Source organism: Theropithecus gelada, chromosome 8, assembly GCF_003255815.1.
Source record: "Theropithecus gelada isolate Dixy chromosome 8, Tgel_1.0, whole genome shotgun sequence".
In the NCBI taxonomy this organism is placed as follows: Eukaryota; Metazoa; Chordata; class Mammalia; order Primates; family Cercopithecidae; genus Theropithecus; species Theropithecus gelada.
Genome location: NC_037676.1, coordinates 134,154,110 through 134,175,132, shown reverse-complemented (window position 1 = coordinate 134,175,132; position 21,023 = coordinate 134,154,110). Strand labels below are relative to the sequence as shown.

Sequence of the window (21,023 nt, the reverse complement as noted above, 5' to 3'; positions counted from 1 at the left end):
ACGTTTCATTGACAGGCCGGTCTTGGAGGTGAACCTATGCAAAATCTCTACCTTTTCAGCCTTACTTCCCAATAAAGCATAACATTTTTCACAGCAAAAGCTGTGAATACGCTTTCAAATCAAGTCTCAAACATTTTCATTCCAATGCATTTGCTCATACCATTCATTCTGTGGAGAATATTGTTGTCTCAACAGAAAGTGGTATTAGTAATAAGTATTCAGTAGTAAGTCAATATGCATTCCAATTACAAAAAAGTTCCTGGAGATAAAATCTGTTATAAGTCATAAAATAGGAAGTTCAATAATTTTAAATACAACTTATGATACTGAGTTGGTAAAGCAAACAAGAAACCAAAAACAACCTAAGAATTTCCAACAAACTGTTGGAACAGAAGGACAAAGAGTGAAAACATGAAGCATGATTATGTACCTGGAAAACCAAGGCAACTGGTTAACAGACAGGAAAGTGGGAGAGTTCTCAGTTGTCACACTCAAGTACATTAATGTGTGGGAACAAGGCTGTCCATTTACTAGTCAGAACAACTGGAGAATTTAAGAGAGAAATTAAGAGTAAATGTGATTTTAAGAAGCAATGGACAAGTGTTGTGGGTTGAATTATGTTCCCCCAAAAATATGTTTAAGTCCTAACCCCAGTAAAGGCTGAATTTACCTTATTAAAAATGCTTGAGACAGGAAGTGTTTCAGAATTTTTATTTATTTTTTTATTTAAGGGTACTTGCAAAATACATACTAGTTGAGCAACCCTAATAAAAAAATCTGACATTCAAATTGCTCCAAAGTGCATTTCTTTTGAGAGCTCAAAAAGGAGCTGAAAAGTTTCAAATTTGGGGGCATTTTAGATTTTCAGGTTAGGAATATTCAACCTATACCTGCCATTGTGACTTTATTTGGATATGGGGTCTTTGCAGATATAATCAAGATGAGGTCATACTAGATTAGGGTAAGCCCTAAATCCAGTGACTGGTATCCTTATATAAGAAAAAGAAAGATATGGATACACACCAGAAGGCTGCATGAAGACAGCGGAAGAGATTGGAATTATTTTGCACAAGCCAATGAATTCCAAGGACTACAGTAAATAGCAGAAACTGGAAAAGGCAAAAAAGTACTCTTCCCCAGAGCCTTCAGAAGCGTGATCCTGCCCGAATCTTGATTTTGGATTTCTGGACTCCAGAACTGTGAGAGAAAAATATTCTGTTATCTTAAGCCACCCAGTTTGTGCTACCTTGTTATGGTAGCCCTCGAAAACTAATACACGTAAGATTTCACACAACATGTACACCAGTAAATTCTATATTTAGTATATATGTACCATTCCTGAAACCAGTTTAAATGCCAAAATGACTTTAAGTCAGCCTCCAGAGAATTCAACTCCTTCCTTGATACTTCAGTCACTCAAACTCAAACATTCCTCCCTCATCTCAATAGTAACATACAAAGTAACTAAGACAAGGAAATAAGGAATTTTTGTTCAATTATACCAATTTTTTTCAAGTGCTACATATACTTCACTTAAGTTTAGGTAAATGAATGTCTGGTCTCAGTAAAAGAAAAAAGATTATACCATTAATTTACATCAAAGTTTAATAAATAAGCACAATTTAAAAAATGAAAATGTTGGAAGTAAAAGTCTGTTTCATTTTCACGTCTGATATATATCTGTTATGGATTATATTGTGTCCCTTCAAAAATTCATATGTGAAAGTCATAATTTCCAGTGCCTCAGAAAGTGACCATATCTGGGGGGGGGGGTCTTTATAGTAGCAATCAAGTTAGGATAAGGCCATTGGGGTAGGTCCTAATCCAGTACGACAAGTATTCTTATAAAAAGGAGAAATTTAGAGACAGACACACCTAGAGTGAGAACTCCAGGTAGATGGCTATCTAAAAGTCAGGAAGATGCCTGGAACAGATCCTTCCTTCACAGCCCTCACAAAGAATCCACCCTGCCAACACCTTGATTTCAGAGGTCTACCCTCCAGAACAGTGAGACAATAAATATCTGTTGTATAAATCATCCAGTTAGTTGCACTTTGTTACAGCATTTCAGCAAACTTATACACCAAATTCTAATCCAAGTGTTTTTCAAAGGCACAAAATCTGGCTTCATGGATATTGTGCAAATACAGTGGGAAACCAGAAGACTTAACCAAATGGCAACAAGATCCAATCTACTCCAGGAATTCCCTGCTCCTATCTATCCCTCATCTACCAGTCTGATTCTTTCAAAATGTATTTAGCAAATATTTAAGCCTCCACTAAATTCTAGGTTTGGTCTTATTTAATCCTCAGAATGACCCTATGAGGTAGGTATTGATATTTAGACTTTACGAATAGAGAATCAGAAAGACAATAATATCCCCAAGACCATACAATGAGAAGCATGGAGCACAGACCTCTTTAAGGGCCTCTAAGCCTGTACTCTCAACACTTTATACACTATACTGCCTTTCTGAGAAAGTTCTTTTCAAAAAAAATCTGAACTGTCTACTTTGGAGACTAAAGCAACGTAGTCAAAACATTGTGCAGCTGCCAAAAAATTATACAATTACTGCCACTGCTCTCCAGAGGTACAAAACTTAAATCAGATGGTAGAGAATGAGGAAGTGACACCCTGCTTGAGAATCTGTCATATTACAAAACTTCCCACTTCTAGAAGTTATCTTCTTTTCCTATCATAGGTTACTCTGAGCTAAAAAATGTCCCTAAGAATACAAGAACATGTGAGAAAGAAAAAAGAAGCTTTTATGCTGTTAGAGGGTCCACATAAGAAGTTCCTGGTAAACTCCCCGCATACCAAGACCACAAGCAAGAGCTACAGGGAGGACTCTGCTGTCCTTGCTACAGGCACATCTTAGGAAAAAGGGGAGAGAACGTTTTTAGTTTACAAACTCAACAGCCAAATGGCCATGGCTGTTTAGGGTCTAGAATGTCTTAAAGCTTTTCCACCCACAGTGCACTGTGCACTGAAGTTTCAGCTTACAATAACAAAGCACTCCGGTACAAGTATCACAAAACTGACAAGGAAAATAATGGAAATATTTTTACATAACCTTTTACAAAATTCTAGCAGTAAATCCATCCCCAAGCAAAATCCAGTTTTAAAGCTAAGGCCAATTTTTATTTTGTAAAACTACGGTGAGAATCCTCTGTTGTACTGTAACTTCAGCATGCAGAAAAGTCCATTTACACTTTCCTGCACAGATTAAAATGCTTCTCACTACAGTAATCTGATACTGGAAGCTTTCAGGTTTTTAAACTTAAATATCATATATATATAAAATCCAGAAATAAATGTATCTTCTTTACAATTAAAAGGTTAAAAAGAACGGGGATTTCAGAGACTTTCGTTTTCACAAGTCTCCTAATACTTAGAAAAGTGTGAGTCCTAATGAACCAAAATCTAGGGAGAAGAAAAGGTGGAGCATCTGAAAATTCACATTTGTTAAAAGTAACTGTCCAGGTGATTTCCCAGGGATTTTGTTTAACGTAAAAATCAAGTATCTCCATATCCTTAAAACAGGTAATTTTTTTTTTTTTTTTTTTTTTTGAGACGGAGTCTTGCTCTGTTGCCCAGGCTGGAGGGCGATCTCCGCTCACTGCAAGCTCTGCCTCCTGGGTTCAGGCCATTCTCCTGCCTCAGCCTCCCAAGTAGCTGGGACTATAGGCATCTGCCACCACGCCCAGCTAATTTTTTGTATTTTTAGTAGAGACGGGGTTTCACTGTTTAGCCAGGATGGTCTCTATTTCCTGACCTCATGATCTGCCTGCCTTGACCTCCCAAAGTGCTGGGATTACAGGCGTGAGCCACCGCGCCCAGCTAAACAGGTAAATTTTATGATATGCAAATTATATATCAATAAAGCTTTTTAAAAAAATCATTCATTTCCTTCTGTATACTTGCAGTGACCTTAATATGCATTAGTAATACTAAGGTCACAGTTTAAAATTCTACTAGCCTGTTGTCCAAAATGAAAAGCTGAATATGGAGGGAAAAAAAGATAGATTTGGGGCTCTCCGCAGATTTTTAGCTAAGCTTTTAGAAAAAAGAATCACTGACAAAGGACAGTGTCTGCTTAAACAAAGTAAGACACCACTGTTTAGAAAAACCCCTAAATCAAAAAATATTAGTTTGCTACCATTATGAGCATAAAGAATCTATCACAGGCCATGACTAGGATCTTTCTTAGCTAACCAAGTTGGTTTGAGTTACTTTAATTAAAAGTCCTCTAAATAATTCACAAATAGGATATGAGTTATCTCAGGCAAAATTTAAAACAGCTTTAAAACCCTAACTACATAAATTTTTTTTAAAAAATTATTTCCTCATTAGTCACAGAGCAACAAAAGTGTTAAATCTGTAGGAGTGTTTGTAACTTCCAAAATTATTTTTAGAGGAAATACATTTAATATACCAACAGCATTGATTCTTCTTATAGATTCCATAACACCCACAGCATCTATGCCATATGTTAGAGATTTTCATTTGAACTGAGATGATTACATTTTCTGATTAAACAGTAACTGAAAAGATAAGTAGCAGTCTAATTACATATCTAAATAAAATATATATTTTAAGTGATTTCTCTATCCAACATTTGAAGATAGCAACACATAACACAGGATTTGCTGAGCAGGACTAGTTAAGTAAAATATTCAATTAAAAAATTATTCTACTAATGTAAACATTCAAAGTTCCATGCCTGATATATTCTCTCCAATCTTCCAACTAAAACCAAGAAACCCCAAACATTTTATACTCACTCTATACATTAAATTACAATAACACAAAGTCAAAAGCCTAAGACTTCTTTAAATTTTTAACCTATTTTTTTTTTTTTTTTGAGACAGAGTCTCACTCTGTCACCCAGGCTGTAGTGCAGTGGTGTGATCTCGGCTCACTGCAACCTCCACCTTCCGGGTTCATGTAATTCTCCTGCTTCAGCCTCCTGAGTAGCTGGAATTACAGGCACACGCCACCACACCCAGTTAATTTTTGCATTTTCAGTAGAGACCGGGTTTCACCATGTTGGTCAGGCTTGTCTCAACTTCTTGACCTTGTGATCTGCCCACCTTTGCCTTCCAAAGTGCTGGGATTACAGAAGTGAGCCACTGCACCAGGCTCCTATTCTTTTAATTTATCACAAACACACAGTGTGGTCACAACACAAACAAGGTATTTTTATGTTAATCACATGCCTCTAAGAAGAAAATCAAATCTTTTCTAATCAATATTCTTAAATGGCTCATAAATCAAAATCTGATGCTACCCTAAGAATTCAATGTATTATCAACTGACAAAATTACCTCAAGTTCAAACATAAGGGTTACTACTACTGATACATTGGAAAAAAAACCAAACCAACCAGTTTTTCTGTTGCATTATACACAAAGAATCTGGAAATCTGTATATATTTGTAGAATTCATTTTATTACTGAAACTATAAAAATAAACTTAATTTACTCTTACAAATTAAAAGAATCAATAGAAAACTATCTCACCTCTATGCCAATACTTAAAAGTGTTTAGCAGGGTTGAATTACTGTGCAATTTTAGATGAAAAAATTAAGAATGGTTGAAACAACTGCCAATTTTGGCAAAAGCAAAGCATCCAAACCACACTAGTATACTCAATCCTCTCTAATCTTCTCTGAACCACTGTACAAAATACTTTTAAAATTGTTCATCCCTTAATCAGCAGGTTGCTGTACTCTATCAGGACAGGCTGAACAATATTTCTATATTGCTGAAAAAAGAGAATAGAGCCTGTTTACTGTGTCAGACCAAGTAGATACCCAGAAATCAATGGATGGGGAGGAAAGGAGAACAGTATTCGCTGTATAAGGGGAAAGAAATCTTACTGAAAACTCCAAGAGCTGAGTGATACTCTCAGGTGACAGCTCAAGTCTCTAATGTCCCTCAGTTCCTTGTGTGAATAAAGCAGTTTCCCAGCAACTCTGCGTAAGCATTACATCTGCTACCTGCAAATCATTCAGTTGTTTCACAAATACACATTATTATGATTCTCAAGATGGCAAGGGGTTGATAAATTACTAACAGTTTAGTTCTATATTATTTATTTTAGCTTACATATGTGGAGCCACCCTAATTTCTACTTGCAAACTGCACAATTTACAGTTTACATCCTCTCACCCAATTATAATTTGACAATCACCTCCCCCAGCTAGGAAGCTGTGAAAAGATAGTTAAGGCCAGACGTATAGGACAGAACTGCCATGGATGAGACACAACAATTGTTCTTAAGTCCTAAAGCTTAAAAAAAATTGTTTCATAAATTACCTTTATTGTCATCGTAGCAGATCAAACTGTAAGAGACTGTCCAGTGTTTCTGTTTCTTGCTACACTGGAATATTCAAATGCTACTAAAAATAAGTGTGAGTCATTTGAGTCTTGCATAACTCTCATCCTGCAAACATTTGTTGCAATGGTATTTGTTTAAAAAATGGCCCACCTGCTCCCTCTTCGATTCCTGTGCCTCACTCCATCTTGAAATAAGCATGCTCCTTAAGAGTTTGCTCTCAGCTTCTTTGGCCTCTATACAACCTATCCTTTTGTAATTTTATGCACTATCATTCCTACAAACATAACCTGAATGTCTTTAAGGCACTATACTCATCATATCCTAAAATGGACTCATCTTCCATCTCAATTTCCCCAAACTGCTCCGCCTCCAAAAAGTCCCTGTAGCAAACCAGAACCATTCACCCATATGATAAAGCCAGAAACCTGAGTAAATCCTTACTCCCCTTTCTTCCTCAATCCTTTGATCCAAATAATCCTATCAACTGTATTTCCTCAAAAGTGTAAACATTTGTTCACTGCAGTCCTTCCTACAACCACCATCCAAGTCCAAACCCCACCAATTAGACTACTGTATTTTAATAACCTCTAACTGCTCTCCCTCCAGCCTCACTTACATGTTTACATAGCAACCTGTGTTTCTTTTTTTAGTAACATCTATTACATTTCTTTGATTCACTCTATAAACATACATTGAATGTGTGCCATGGTCCAGACACTATACCAAAACTACAAACACAGCAGTAAAGGAAAGAAACCACAGGCCCTCTAAAGCTCTCTGTCTCATCAGTGTAACTACATGCTGCGCACCTTTCTTCCCCATCAGACCAAGCTCCATGAGGGCAGGGATGATGTCCTTGTTGGTGTCCATATGTCCTGTATGAGGATACCACTGTATCCTCAGTGTCCGGCATAATAAATGACACACAGTATTCAATAAACATGTGAATAAAAGACAAAATTACCACGCGCATGTGTGCACACATACACCGCCTTAAATTCTTCACTTTCCCTAGCACTACTGTCTCATTACACTGCTTAACGGTTATTTCCACCTGCATAACTGATCTCAAACATTTTCCCCAAACCAGCATTTCTCCTTTGACCACTGTATCTGTAGCATACTTTAAGGTACTCGGGTTTAGAAAGCTGTTCTCCACTCATCTTCCCCTTGCTCTCTTCTTCCAATCAGAGGTGCAGTCTCTCCCCTGGGCCCCCAATGGCACCATTCTAATCGTGCTTCCCATTCTCTGTGTTACAGCAATTTATACCCTTCTATAAATAAGGTAAACTTGTTGAAGCTAGGGACGGCTTCATTCACTTCTATATTCTCCAGCCAGCATTGCCTTACAAGTGTAGGCCCAAAAATATTTGCTAAGAGAAATCCAATAGGAAAACAAGAAAAACTGAAAGAACATTTGTGAATCTAGGAACATATTGACAATACCTATGACTGAAATGGCTGCAAGAAGAGACTATAAAATCTCCAATCTTGGAGAGCATGAGAGCAAAACAGGTGAGGCACTATCAGCTAAATAGCTTTTATTTTTGCCTCTAGGTTCCCGAGCTACTGATTACAAAACAGCTTAAATTCTTGTCAGAGGGCATATTCTAATGTCTAATACTATAAACCTCAAACTTTTTAAAAGTAGCCAACATTATTTCCCTACTGAAACCAAATGCAGAATGTCACAATAAAAGAGATAAAAATAAAGCTGCTTAACTATTCACAACAGCAAAGACATGGAATCAACCTAAATACCTATCAATGACAGACTGGGTAAAGAAAATATGGTGTATATATACCATGGAATACTATGCAGCCACAATAAAGAAGATCATATCTTTTGTGGAAGCAGATGGAGCTGGAGGCTATTATCATTAGCAAACTAACACAGGAACAGAAAACCAAACACCACGTTCTTATTTATAAGTGGGAGCCAAATGATGACAACTCATGGACACAAAGAAGGGAACAATGGACACTGGGGCCTACTTGAGGGTGGCGAGTGGGAAAAGGGAGAGGAGCAGAAAAAATAACTACTGGGTGCTAGGCTTAGTACCTGGGTGCAATAATATTACCACAATATAATAATATTACAACAATCCCCTGTGACATGAGTTTACCTATTAACTAACCTGTAAATGTGCCCATGAACCTAAAATAAAAGTTAAAAAAAAAAAAATAGAGCTGCTCCACCTGAAGCTGGTCAGATACAGAGGGCCACCTGCACAGTCTTGTCGGGATCCTTCCCATACAACAGCCCTTATTATGATTTGTGGAAGAAATCTTGGGAATCTGGCTCTAAAGGCAGTTCAAGCTTCCCTTGGGCCACCCTCACTGACTGTATGCATCAATGTGGGTCAAGAGCAACATGGAATCCTCAGGAACCAACAATGAGGATGCTGTGCCAGGGGAAGGAGCTTCTATATAGGTATTAGAGATAGAACTGTCCTGAGGCAGATACCCCCATTATTGGAAGACCAAACAAAGAAGCAAGATGGAACTAAGGGAAAAGGGGTCATGACAAGTCACTTAAGTCTGCTTCCAATTTGAGTTGTGAAATGAAAAGTAATCGGACCTCTGAAATCCACATACTCCAGCCCAGCTAAGAAAACAGGAGAAGCCATAGGGACTTAGAGCCAGAATCTTAGGTGTTATATACATTTGCCCAGAGTGTCCTCCCCGCTATAGATGCCCTTCCAGAGCCAGCTGCAGCAGATGGTGGGATGATAATGCAAGAACTGATAACCTGCTGATTCCAACAACATGTTCATAAAGCATTTCCACCTCTAAAGCATAGTTACGCAAATTCTATTGTATCTAAATATCCGTAGGAGATATAATCTTCTCCATTTAGTGGGTTAAAAAGCTAATAAAATTATTATTATTATTTTTTTTTGAGACGGAGTCTCGCTCTGTCGCCCAGGCTGGAGTGCAGTGGCCGGATCTCAGCTCACTGCAAGCTCCTCCTCTCGGGTTCACGCCATTCTCCTGCCTCAGCCTCCCCAGTAGCTGGGACTACAGGCACCCGCCACTTCGCCCGGCTAGTTTTTTGTATTTTTTTAGTAGAGACGGGGTTTCACCGTGTTAGCCAGGATGGTCTCGATCTCCTGACCTCATGATCCGCCCATCTCGGCCTCCCAAAGTGCTGGGATTACAGGCTTGAGCCACCGCTAAGTCAGATGTCATAAATGGGCCATTCCTTTAGCCTGGCACAGTACCTTCTGCAAACTTTACGAGATTCCAGGAATTGACAATGCCAATCTTGGACACCTTACATTTCACTCGGCTCATCAGGAGTGAAATTCATTTAAAGTTAACTGTAACCACAGCAAGGGAACTTGGTAGTTAATTGCCAAGACAGCTGTTCAAAAACACCAATTAAATAGCGGGGATGTGAAGAGCACTTAGCATTATCCAGAAAACTACTGCAGCAGAAATACCCTGGAGTTCAGGTAATAACAGTAAAAAGGTACAGGAATAACTCACCAACTAAGAATAAAAACAAAAGTAGCATTTAGGAGGACAGAATTCCTCTTAAAGACCACAAAGCAATGGCTTAATGCCTAATTTAAGAATACAGAAAACTCTTGATTCAGAAGTAAAATTAAAAAAAAAAAAACAAAAACAAAAACCTGACTAGTGTTTCCTTCCTCCATAAAAATTAGAATCACACTATCTAATAACACCTAAAGTCAAAGAGCAAGAAATACATATGCAAAAGGGAGAAGACGATACTCTACACAGAAAGAAGAAAAATACTAGTTCCTGTTTGCTTTAGAATATACTTGAGAGCTGCCTCATTTCAAGAGCTGAATAAACCTGGCAAATACACATGATGAGAGAATTTTGACAAGTCTGACATATTAATGATAGGAGGAATTGCCAACATTCATTTCGTGATCATACTCCCCTAGAACTGTATTCAATTCAACTCTACAACACAAGATCATTAAAAAAAAAAAAAAAAAAAAAAACAGAAAAATAAAAACCTGTCAGTTCCGAATAAACTGAACCCCACATCATGACTCATCTCAACCTTTCAGGTTTTCATGATTTAAACCACCACTTAAGAAGGCAGAAATTATTTCCTCTTCCTTTAAAAAAAAAAAAAAAAAATACAAGTGATAAGAAAAAAGCCCCATTCCTATTCCTGAACAATATAATCCACCAGTGACTGCTCAAAGTCGTTCACAGATTTTTACATGACAGCAATCAGGCAGCTAATGCACTGTTTTCCTAACCCACTATGGTCAAAACTACTAGACCGGTAACTCAAAGTTCTTTTCTACAGGCTAAAGAAAAACCAGTTCAATGCAGCATTTTAACATGTCATTTCAAGGTTTTGGAAAAAAACTATAAAAAGTTTTATAAAATGTTGAATTATAAAAATGTTGAAAAAATTAGTTAAGCTGTAAAAACATCTTAAGAATCTTCTTCTCTGCTTGTAGAATGCTAACTGTAGAAGGAAAACACAAATTATAGGAAGAAAAAGGATAGATCCCCTAAGTGAAATTATTGTGTCAATGGTTTAAGAATTATTTGAGTATTTGATAATATATTGCTATATTGCTTTCCAAAAATGCTGTACCAATTTAAACTTCTGCCTTTTCTACTGTACTTCACTGCCTCTGCATGTTATTGTTTTTTGGTAATCTAAGAGACCAAAAATACATTCTAACCACTTCATAGTATTCGTAGTATTTTGCTTTCATATTTGTACAAATGCTGTAAATAATAATTTTTTTCCTATTTGATATTAATTTTGAATCGTTCTTCATACTGTCAGCCATGGTTTCTATCATGCTTATCTCCCACCCCTTCCATGTGCCATTCAGGTTATAGGAAGTACGTAGCTGTGAGCACACCCACCCAGGATTCAGATGAGCTGGGTGCTAGTACCACACCATTACCTAGCTGAATGACACAGTTAACCTATTGCTGGGCCTCAGAAAACATACTCCAAACTGAAGGCCTCAAAACCAAGTTTTTCTCTGATCTTCTCCTGCCTTCCTGTCTCTCAGTCCCATTTTCTCCCAAGGCTAGCTACAGAAACCAGAATCACTCTTTCCCAAGGTAGGTTACAAAAACCAGAATCCTTTTTCCCCAAACCCAGTCATAAAACTGAAAAATATTACTATAACTTTCCCTTGGTCTTTCTGTGTAAAAACTGATCATAAAGAAATTACCTGACCTATCTTGACTGTGGGTCACAAGACCCCAAGCCAGACAGGGTCCTGCTCCACACTCAGAAGAAAGGAATGCATGCTCAGAGAATGCAAGAAAAATCTAGATGGGCCTTGCTGAGTTTCCCCACTCAGTCTGTTAACATTAGATCATTCGTATTTTGGCCAATATGTCCATACTTTGTTGAACCTAAGCATAAAAATGGGCATTTTTCCCCTGTATCTTTGGGTCTTCACTCTGAAGGCTCCCGTGCATACATACATTACATAAATTTGTATGCCTTTTCTCCAATTAATCTGCCTTCTGTCAGTTGATTTTTCAGTGAACCTTCAGAGGGCAAAAGGGAACTTTTCCCTTGGCCTCAAAATTACTTTGGTTTCACTTTCCCCTTAATGATTGGATAAAACGGCCTTTTAAGTTCAAATTCTATTCAATTTCATTTTTCCGTCTCTTAAAGTTCCTTCTCTGGTGATCCTGCAATTCTTAAACTAACTCTCTTCATAGATATCAATTTTAGAAAAGCCTTACTGAATATCCATCTATATATTATATAATACTTTAAAGATTTCAGTAGGCTAACAGAGAAGGTAAGAAAAAACAAGATAATGTTAAAAGGTTAGGGGGAAAACAGACAAAAAAGTAGAAAAAAGACATACTTATATTGGCATCATATATTTGGCAAATGATATTCTTCCACAACCTCAGTTAGGGTCCTTTTCTCAGAGAACTGCCACTGTGGTGATTCACTTCATTTTTCCATCTTAGTATGCCTTTGAATTTCTTCAAATTATATGCAAAACTTTGGGCAAGAATCTGCATTTTTCTGGGGAAGAATAATCATGGCTTTCATCAGATTCTCAAAAGGGTTCATTTAGCAAAAAAACTGAAGACTCCTTAACCTAGACAAACGACTCATGTCCTATCTTCCGGTCCACTCTTTCTTCTCGGAAGCAGTTGGGGGCCATATTGGGGTTTTCTGTGCCCTCCTCTTTATTTCTAAGACTGTCTGGGACTCCTTTCCTTCAATGGTACCAATAACAACCTCTCTACTCTCACTATAGGATGAAGATTCATTCACTGCAATCCATCCCACCACAACAGACACACTGCAAATGATAACTGGATCATTCCACACCAGAGTCGAGCCACGTAATGAGTAAAATGTGGTTTCATCCTAAAAATCAGTATCTTATTTGACCTATGAAAAAAGGGCCTCTGCCCTGCAAAACACAGAGGACTGTCTCTCCTTTTACAGGGGTGTGTGGGGGTGGGACAGTGCATGCGGTAGTGATAACTGAAAATCACTGCCCTAGAAAACCAGAGAATGTCTGGGCGCGGTGGCTCACGCCTGTAATCCCAGCACTTCGGGAGGCTGAGGCGTGCAGACTGCCTGAGCTCAGGAGTTCAAGACCATGCTGGGCAACATGGCGAAACCCCATCTCTACTCAAATACAAAACAATTAGCCAGGCGTGGTGGCACACACCTGTAGTCCCAGCTATTCAGGAGGCTGAGGCAGGAGAATAGCTTGAGCCCAGAAGGCGGAGGTTGCAGTGAGCCGAGATCGCACCACTGCACTCCAGCTTGGTCTAGAGTGAGACTCCATCTCAAAACACCAGAGAAAGATGGCTGCAGCTGTTTTTGCTTCAAGTTTCCCATTCCATGACACCTAAAGTTGGAGTCTAAGCAGACTGAGTTCCCCAGAAAGCTGGGCTTCCTTCCACCTTCCATCTGTCCAGCTACTCAGCTAGTATAGTTCTGGGAGGTGCTTAGAACTAACTAACTAGAAATCCTGAGATGGAAAACTACAGTACCAAAGGAGGGAACCTGCTCACCCTGGCTTCCTGAAGGAAACTGACAGTCAATCCCAGGTCAGGGTCCGGCAAGACTCTGCTGTACCCCAACAGACTGCTACTGACTGGATCAAGCCTACAAGCTACTTGGACCTCTGCACTGAGAAGGCAATGTCTGTGGAGCAGTCTGGGGACCCTGCATGGGAAAGCAGGTCAGGCTGTGGGCATAGTATGGTCTATAACATTTAAATATTTAAACTAGTGGTTCTCAACCAGGAACAATTTTGTCCCCCAGAGGACATTTGGCAATGTCTAGAGACACTGTTGGTTGTCACAAGCTTGGGGCAGGAAGGTTACTCCTGGCTTCCAGTTGGTAGAGGCCAAGGATGCTGTTAAATGTCCTACAGTGCATAGGACAGCCCCTGAAACCCCTAAACCTGTCCCAGACATCAATAGTGTAAAGACTGAAAACCCCTGATTTAAACTATGATTTGCAGACCTCCATTTGTATTCTTGTCGCAGACCTCAAATATGGTACAGACAGGCCTGCAAAGAACACAATCACAAACTATATATATATATTTTTTCCTTTTTAGAGACAGGTCTTACTCTGTTGCCCAGGCTGGAGTACAGTGGTGAGATCATAGCTCATTGCAGCCTCAGCCTCCTCGGCTCAAACAATCCTCCTGCCTCAGCCTCCAAGTAGCTAGGACTACAGGTATGTAACACCATACCTGACTAACTTTTCATTTTTCTGTAGAGGCAGGGTCTATGTTGCCCAGGTTGGTCTAGAACTCTTGGCCAAAAGCAATCCTCTTTTCTTGGCCTCCCAAAGCACTGGGGTCACAGGCGTGAGCCACTGCGCCTCGCCAAATTATAAAACTTTTATAACACTATCGTTATGGAAAAAAAAAAAAAGTTCCAGTTATGGTATCCAGAGAATAACTTATCTGACTCCAGTTACAATTCAATCCATTCTACACATAGGCCAGAAGGGTGTGGGGGAGCAAGGCGGATGAAGAGAGGTTGGTTAATAGGTAAATCATACAGTTAGATGGAGTAAGTTCTAACGTCTGATAACAGAGGAGGATGACTATAGTTAACAACAATGTACTGTATATTTCAAAGTAGCTAGAAGAGAGGACTTGAAATGTTCCCAACACACAGAAACGATAAACACTCAAAGTGATGGATACCCTAAATACCCTGACCTGATTATTAACATACTGTATGAATATAACAAAATATCACATGTACCCTACCCCATAAATGTGAAAATATTACGTATCAATTTAAAAATTTTTTAGATTCAATTATTAATTTATTCAACATTTACCAAGCACCTATTATATAACCAGGCACAGTGTTAAGCAAAAGTAACAGTGTTAAACTGATGGGATCCCATTTAACTCCTGCCTGGCTCAGAGCACTACAGTATGAAAAAAGAGCTGGGACTTAGAGGTCAGACCCATCTAGTTGCAATCCCAGCTCTACCACTTACTGTCATTAGGAATGTTACTTACCTTTTCTGAACTTCAATCTCTCTATCTTCTAAAACAGGTCAAATAGGGCCTCCCTCAAAGTGCAAGAGTTAAATAAGATAAATCAGGTAAAGCACAAAGCATACTGCCTACCACACAATCAGTATTCAATAATTACTTCCTATTACTAATAGCAAACTGTAAGTCTTCATAAAGCAATCAAGAAGTTGGAAACTGCTACTAAGCCTATAAAAAGCCACTATAACTGCGATTGTGAGAGCACAGAAACCCCTCAAATGGCCGGGAGCGGTGGCTCACGCCTGTAATCCCAGCACTTTGGGAGGCCAAGGCAGGGAGATCACGAGGTCAGGAGATTGAGACCATCCTGGCTAACATGGTGAAACCCCATCTCTACTAAAAACACAAAAAATTAGCCAGGTGTGGTGGCACATGCCTGTAGTCCCAGCTACTTGGGAGGCTGAGGCAGGAGAATGGCTTGAACCTGGGATTTGGAGGTTGCAGTGAGCAGAGATCGTGTCACTGCACTCCAGCCTGGGCGACAGAGCAAGACTCCATCTTAAAAAAACCAAAAACCTCAAACTCTGGCTTTCTCTTTCTCCAGCATTATCTCCTACTACCTATATAATCTTTAATGCAGCTCCATGTCCCCATGAGTGGGGACAGACTGAAAGATGAGATCTGGGCAGCAAACAGGGCAGTGGCAAGCCAAAGGTCACTGCAAAAAAGAAAATTCATCAGCTACAGCTCTGGCAGGACACACAGGTGGTGGACAGAAGAAGGGAGGAAGGAAGGAGATGGGAGGGGAAGGGAGAAGGAAGCAAGGGGACGATGAGGAAAGGGGGGAAGAGGGGAAAAAAGGAGAGAAAGAATGAGAATATGAATGAACACAAAAGGCTAATAATCCAGTAATATGAAAGCGTAGGCCAAGTTTGCATGTAATGTGTCTCTAAAAGGAAAACACTTCAGTCAGCACTTTTACAATTCATTCTGCATTTCTTTCATAAAAATGAATTTAAAAATAAGTTAAATATCATCAGCGTCATCAAAAGAAAAACAAATATGGAGTAACCATATTATTACTATAGCCTGAGAAATTTGCCTAGACATCAACGTCAGTACCTAAACAAGAAAAGAAAGCAGGCCGGGCGCGGTGGCTCAAGCCTGTAATCCCAGCACTTTGGGAGGCCGAGACGGGCGGATCACGAGGTCAGGAGATCGAGACCATCCTGGCTAACATGGTGAAACCCCGTCTCTACTAAAAAATACAAAAAACTAGCCGGGCGAGGTGGCGGGCGCCTGTGGTCCCAGCTACTCGGGAGGCTGAGGCAGGAGAATGGCGTAAAACCCGGGAGGCGGAGCTTGCAGTGAGCCGAGATCTGGCCACTGCACTCCAGCCTGGGCGGCAGAGCGAGACTCCGTCTCAAAAAAAAAAAAAAAAAAGAAAAGAAAGCATTCAACACCCATAATCACTCAAAGTATAGTTTAACAGCAAACATTTGAGAGTTTTGGTTTTCCCTAGAAAATATAGAATAAATTCTCATATAATATAAAAGAGCACATTTTACTGGACCTGTTTTGAAGCAAGTTATCTGTGAACTCAGGAGCTACTTTCATATAAGGAGTTTACTAAGAGTTTAAGTTTGTGTCTATGTAAACAAGAATCTACTTAGCATACCAGTGGGATCCACAGCTTTTCCCAAGATTTCTGTCACAGGATGGAAGCAAAGGCATTCTTGTAAGTTCACGGAATGATTTAAATTTTGACCAAGCTTACATTTGTCTTAATGTAACGCAAGGGGAAAAAAAAGCTAAACTATCATCAATTTAGTGCTAGAGAAAAATTAATGTTACTATGCTCGCTGTGGTTACTGATTATAGGGTCCAGTTCTGTGTTCAAGTCATGGTTTTACTCCATGGAAACTCACAGAAGGCTCAGCTTACCAATACACAAAATAAAATGATTAAGAAGCTTTAACAGTCCTTCCAACTCACATTCCGATTCAGAGTTTGAAAATCTTTAAAAGAGAATGTTTCTTAATGGTCCTTTGAATGGAGAATGAAATAAAGGCCTCTAGAAAAATGACGTGTCAGATTATAGGTTTACAGGTTTGAAATAGCATTCAGTGACATAGTCTTGAAATCTGTGCCTAAGGATTGTTTCAGACTACAGGCTTGTAACACGACCACAAAATTGTTTCTGAGTCCTGGCAGTTTCCTGTCAGGCATCCTTCCAGGTGGTTGCTTTCTCAGAGAGTCTATGGATCTCCAAAATAATTCCAGTGAAGTGGCTGTTAATATTCATGAGATATATCATTGCTTAGCCAGTGGGGTTACTGCATGCTCCACTGGATTCTAGTTATTAACAACAGTTTCGACGAGTACCAATATTCCAAATAAGCAACAAAACAGCTAAAGTAGAATAATTCTATGACTTACAGCAAGGGTTGCTCTCAGAATTGGAGAGTCTGAGAGACCACAGTGACCACCTCCAACCCTTTGATTTTAATTAAAACTCTTATGGATTAACTGGCCTGGGCTTATCACTGAGCCTCTCAACCATTTAACATTAAAACAACCAATCAAACAAAAACACTTAACTTATCTGAGCATAGTTTTCCTCCTAAGAGCTGTGAACTTCCTTCTAAATTCCCTCAGAGAATAACAACTGTGCCATCTCTGTGTTGGATATATATTCTACAGACAGAATTTCAAAGAGATATTATTGTCCACTGCACTATCCCAGCAATTCTGGCAGCTGTGACAGCCAAAGAAGAGAAAAGGCAAATATGAACACTATGCACCTCACACGGGTACCCCCAGTCAATCAATCCACGGCACACTTCTATTCAGTCATAAAAAATGTACCATGACAAATATTAACAATGACAGATAAAGCAAACATTAAACTTGTCTTCCAGTCAGGGCGTGAAATCTGCATTTTTAACTATGCAAACTCCACCATGGCCCATCCTAAAATCATTTTGCAGAGTAAACTAAACATTTCAAAAGAAACAAGTTTACTATATCCACTCTATGAAGCTAGATAACCCTAGAACATAACTAAAAATTTTATTTCACAGGATAATTTTGGCATGTTACCAATAAATTCTACTCGAAGCCTCAACTTTCAATAGGTGCTTACCTCCTCCCCTTTGGTTTCTCAGAAAATAAAAGATTAGCATAGCGCTAGTCTCAAATATTCACTGAATGACGTGAACATGAATTTAGAAGTAATAAACCGGCAATAGCAATGAAGATGATTGTAAATGATATTCTTCCAGCCAAAAGGAATAAAACAAATATAAACTGGACATATTTACTGGATACGAAGTCCAAGAACGTGAGTTAAGGACACACAGTGGTGGGTCAAGAAAACAAAATCCACAGTACCCACGTATGTATGAGCAGTTAAAAGTAATCTCTGCATTAGGACTAAAGATCTGCCACAGGAAAATCTTTAAATCTCAAGAAAATATTTAAATATCTTTAGTATCAATTTAAATTTAACATCCTTAAATATCAAGAAAACATCAATCTTTCTAATATCAAGAAATAACTCATCTTTTCCCATCGCTAGACGAAAAGGGCATTTGAGACTGACCTGGAAATTCAGTGTCCCATATGGCTACAAAAATAAGGACAACTAGAAGTAGTTATGAATTCTAGGAAATATATTCACAAGTGTGTAAAGATTCTACGGTATTGAACACTTAGTCAAAAGAGTCCTACTTGAATTCTCAAATCAATGACCAAGTTGCTTCCTCTCTACCCAAGATCAGGAGCTTCCCTAGTTTGCACATGTCCATATTGACCAGTGGATATAAAGTCACACTGCGATTATCTGAGTCATTTAAAAATAGGTCATTAGTAGTATGGTAGTATCGCGTCTGTCTAAAAATCCTCCAAGACCGAGTGACTTTTAAACTTTGGGGTGCCTTGGTAACCCCAGGGACGCTTATTAGATGTGCAGACTCCGGGGCCCAAACTCCAAACTCTAATTCCATGGGACTAGGGAGGGGCTCGAAACCAGTATTTTTAATCATCTGCCCGGGTGAACCCGAAGTGTCGTCCAAAAAGCCACACTCGAGGCGCCTCTGCCTAACAAGCTCCACAGAGGGCGCCGACTTCAGCCGCCCCGGCCGCGATACGGACGCCGTTAGGCTGTCGGGGGTCTGTCTGGGGCCCGCGGGAAGGGGCTCGGGGCCGGCGCGTCCGCTAGCGACGTCCGGCCCCTGAAGTGAGAAGGGACTGACAACGGCACCGCAGTTATTTTCAGTATTTCCATAAAGTCCCACGAAGCCGTGTGGCCGTGGGAAAAGGGCTTTAACTTTGAAATCCCACGGGTCTAGGTTACCACCAGCTCTGCCGTCTCCTAACAGCGCGTCCCAGCAGTTGCCTTAACGTTTGGGCCTCAGTTTCCCGATCCGTGCAACGGGCTCACGCCATCCCCGGAAGGCTGAGCGGAAACGAAACTAACTCCGCCGCTCGCAGGCACTTCCTGACTCTCCTCAGCGCGGCCCAGCCTCCCCAGCCGCCCCGGGAGGACGACCCAGCCGAAGCGCGTCGCGCAGGCGGCCGCCTCCTAACGCCCCCGGCCCTCGGCCGGCCACTCACGGGTAGGCATGGCGACCTCGACCGCGCTCGCCGCGGCACCGAGGCTCAGCGTGGTCGCGCAGGGAGCGCCGACGGCACCATGACGGCCGTTGCACGGCCGCGGAGGCCGAGACGAGGCGAAGGGCGAAGGGCGAAGGGCGGAGGGAGCGGACGCGGACCCCGCGGTCACGCAACCGAGCGGGCGACAGCTACCGCCGCCAGCCCGGTCCCCGCCGGGCGACGCGACGGACGACCCACGCCCGTTACGTCAGCGCGCCGCTGCCGTCCCGGCTCCGCCCCCGCGGACGGCCGGGCTCGGCCCAGGATCCCTTGTCTAGCGGGTGTACTGAGTGACTGGGGACAGCCACGTAGAACAACTTCGGGTGCTTTCTGTTGCCAAAGCCTGGTGACCTGAGTTGCATTCGTTTTCCTTGATCTCTATTTGGAGTACATCACTTTACGTTTGTGAGGATGATGGCTTTGAGCGCACGGAGTATCTGTGGGCTTTTTCTTTTGCAATCGGTTTAACTTGCAATGCGTTTTGCATACTCTGAAAGCATGGTTTATTTGAGATGCACTAAGGTCATTTGGGGTGATGGCTGCTCATTTTTTGAGAAGACAGAAAATGTAATTTCCTTTTGCTCTTGTGACTTTCAGAGCGACCTTACGCCTCAGGAGTTAGTCTCCTCTGGAGAGGGCAGGTACTGTGCACTTGGCTGAGCTACTCTTCTTGACTCTGGGTGTGATTAATAATTGAGATATCTAATAGTCACCAAGTTGAGCAGACCCGGGAGCCAGAGAGCTGAGCAACGCACGTACACTATGCTAGGCGCGGTGGGCTGAGGACAGCCCATATGGAGATATAAAAGTCAACCGCAGAGTTAACACTGCCTTCCTCAAAGTGGGTCAAAGTGGTCCAGGATCGTTTTGTGCTTGGATCCCCTGGGGACCTGTTGTAAAGCAGATTCCTAGGTGCTGAACCAAACCTACGAACACATATACAGATGATTTAAATACAATTTTAATTTTGAGAAATTTTGTCCTAAAAAGTAGCGCTAACATTCAGATTAAGAAATGATATTGTGCAGTACTGGGAGGAGAAGATGAAGAAGATGAAGATCAGAGCCAGGAAGCGCTGAGGAGAAATTAGTCTTGGGTTGAGGTGGACTTGAAAGAAAGCAGAATTTGAATTAGCAAAGCCTAAGGGAGACCTGAAAGAGGCTGGAGAGAGGGCGGAGGGTAATTTAGAGTGAGTCACAGCAGCTGGGGAGAGGAGAGTGCGTACTGTACCTATAAAAGAGACTGTCCAGCGGGCACGGTGGCTCACGCCTGTAATCCTAACACTTTGGGAGACCGAGGCCGGCGGTAGGCGGATCACCTGGGGTCGGGAGTTCGAGATCAGCCTGGCCAACATGGCGAAACCCTGTCTCTACTAAAATTACAAAAATTAGCCGGGCGTGGTGGCGCATGCCTGCATTCTCACTCAGCTACTTGGGAGGCTGAGGCAGGAGAATCGCTTGAGCCGGGGAGACAGAGGTTGCAGTGAGCCGAGATCGGGCCTCTGCACTCCAGCCTGGGCAACAGAATATGACTCCTCTCAAAA

The 21,023-nt window shown here is 40.8% G+C and overlaps 1 protein-coding gene across 9 annotated transcripts in view; it reads right to left on the bottom strand.

The window, feature by feature from the left end:
- EFR3A (EFR3 homolog A) overlaps positions 1 to 19,676 on the bottom strand; it is a 101,631-nt gene extending 81,955 nt beyond the window's left edge. For 2 of the 9 annotated variants that reach the window (XR_003120779.1, XM_025393859.1), the window contains exon 1: positions 19,442 to 19,676. Coding sequence is in view for 2 of the 9 variants with exons in the window: in XM_025393863.1 (XP_025249648.1) it covers positions 19,442 to 19,451 (10 nt within the window). In the remaining 7 variants the exon portion in view is untranslated. Of the gene's footprint in view, positions 1 to 6,322; positions 6,408 to 18,428 lie in introns of those variants that run through there. The other 7 variants (XM_025393861.1, XM_025393858.1, XM_025393863.1 and 4 more) reach the window with 4 other exon arrangements.
- Positions 19,677 to 21,023: the final 1,347 nt, after the last annotated feature.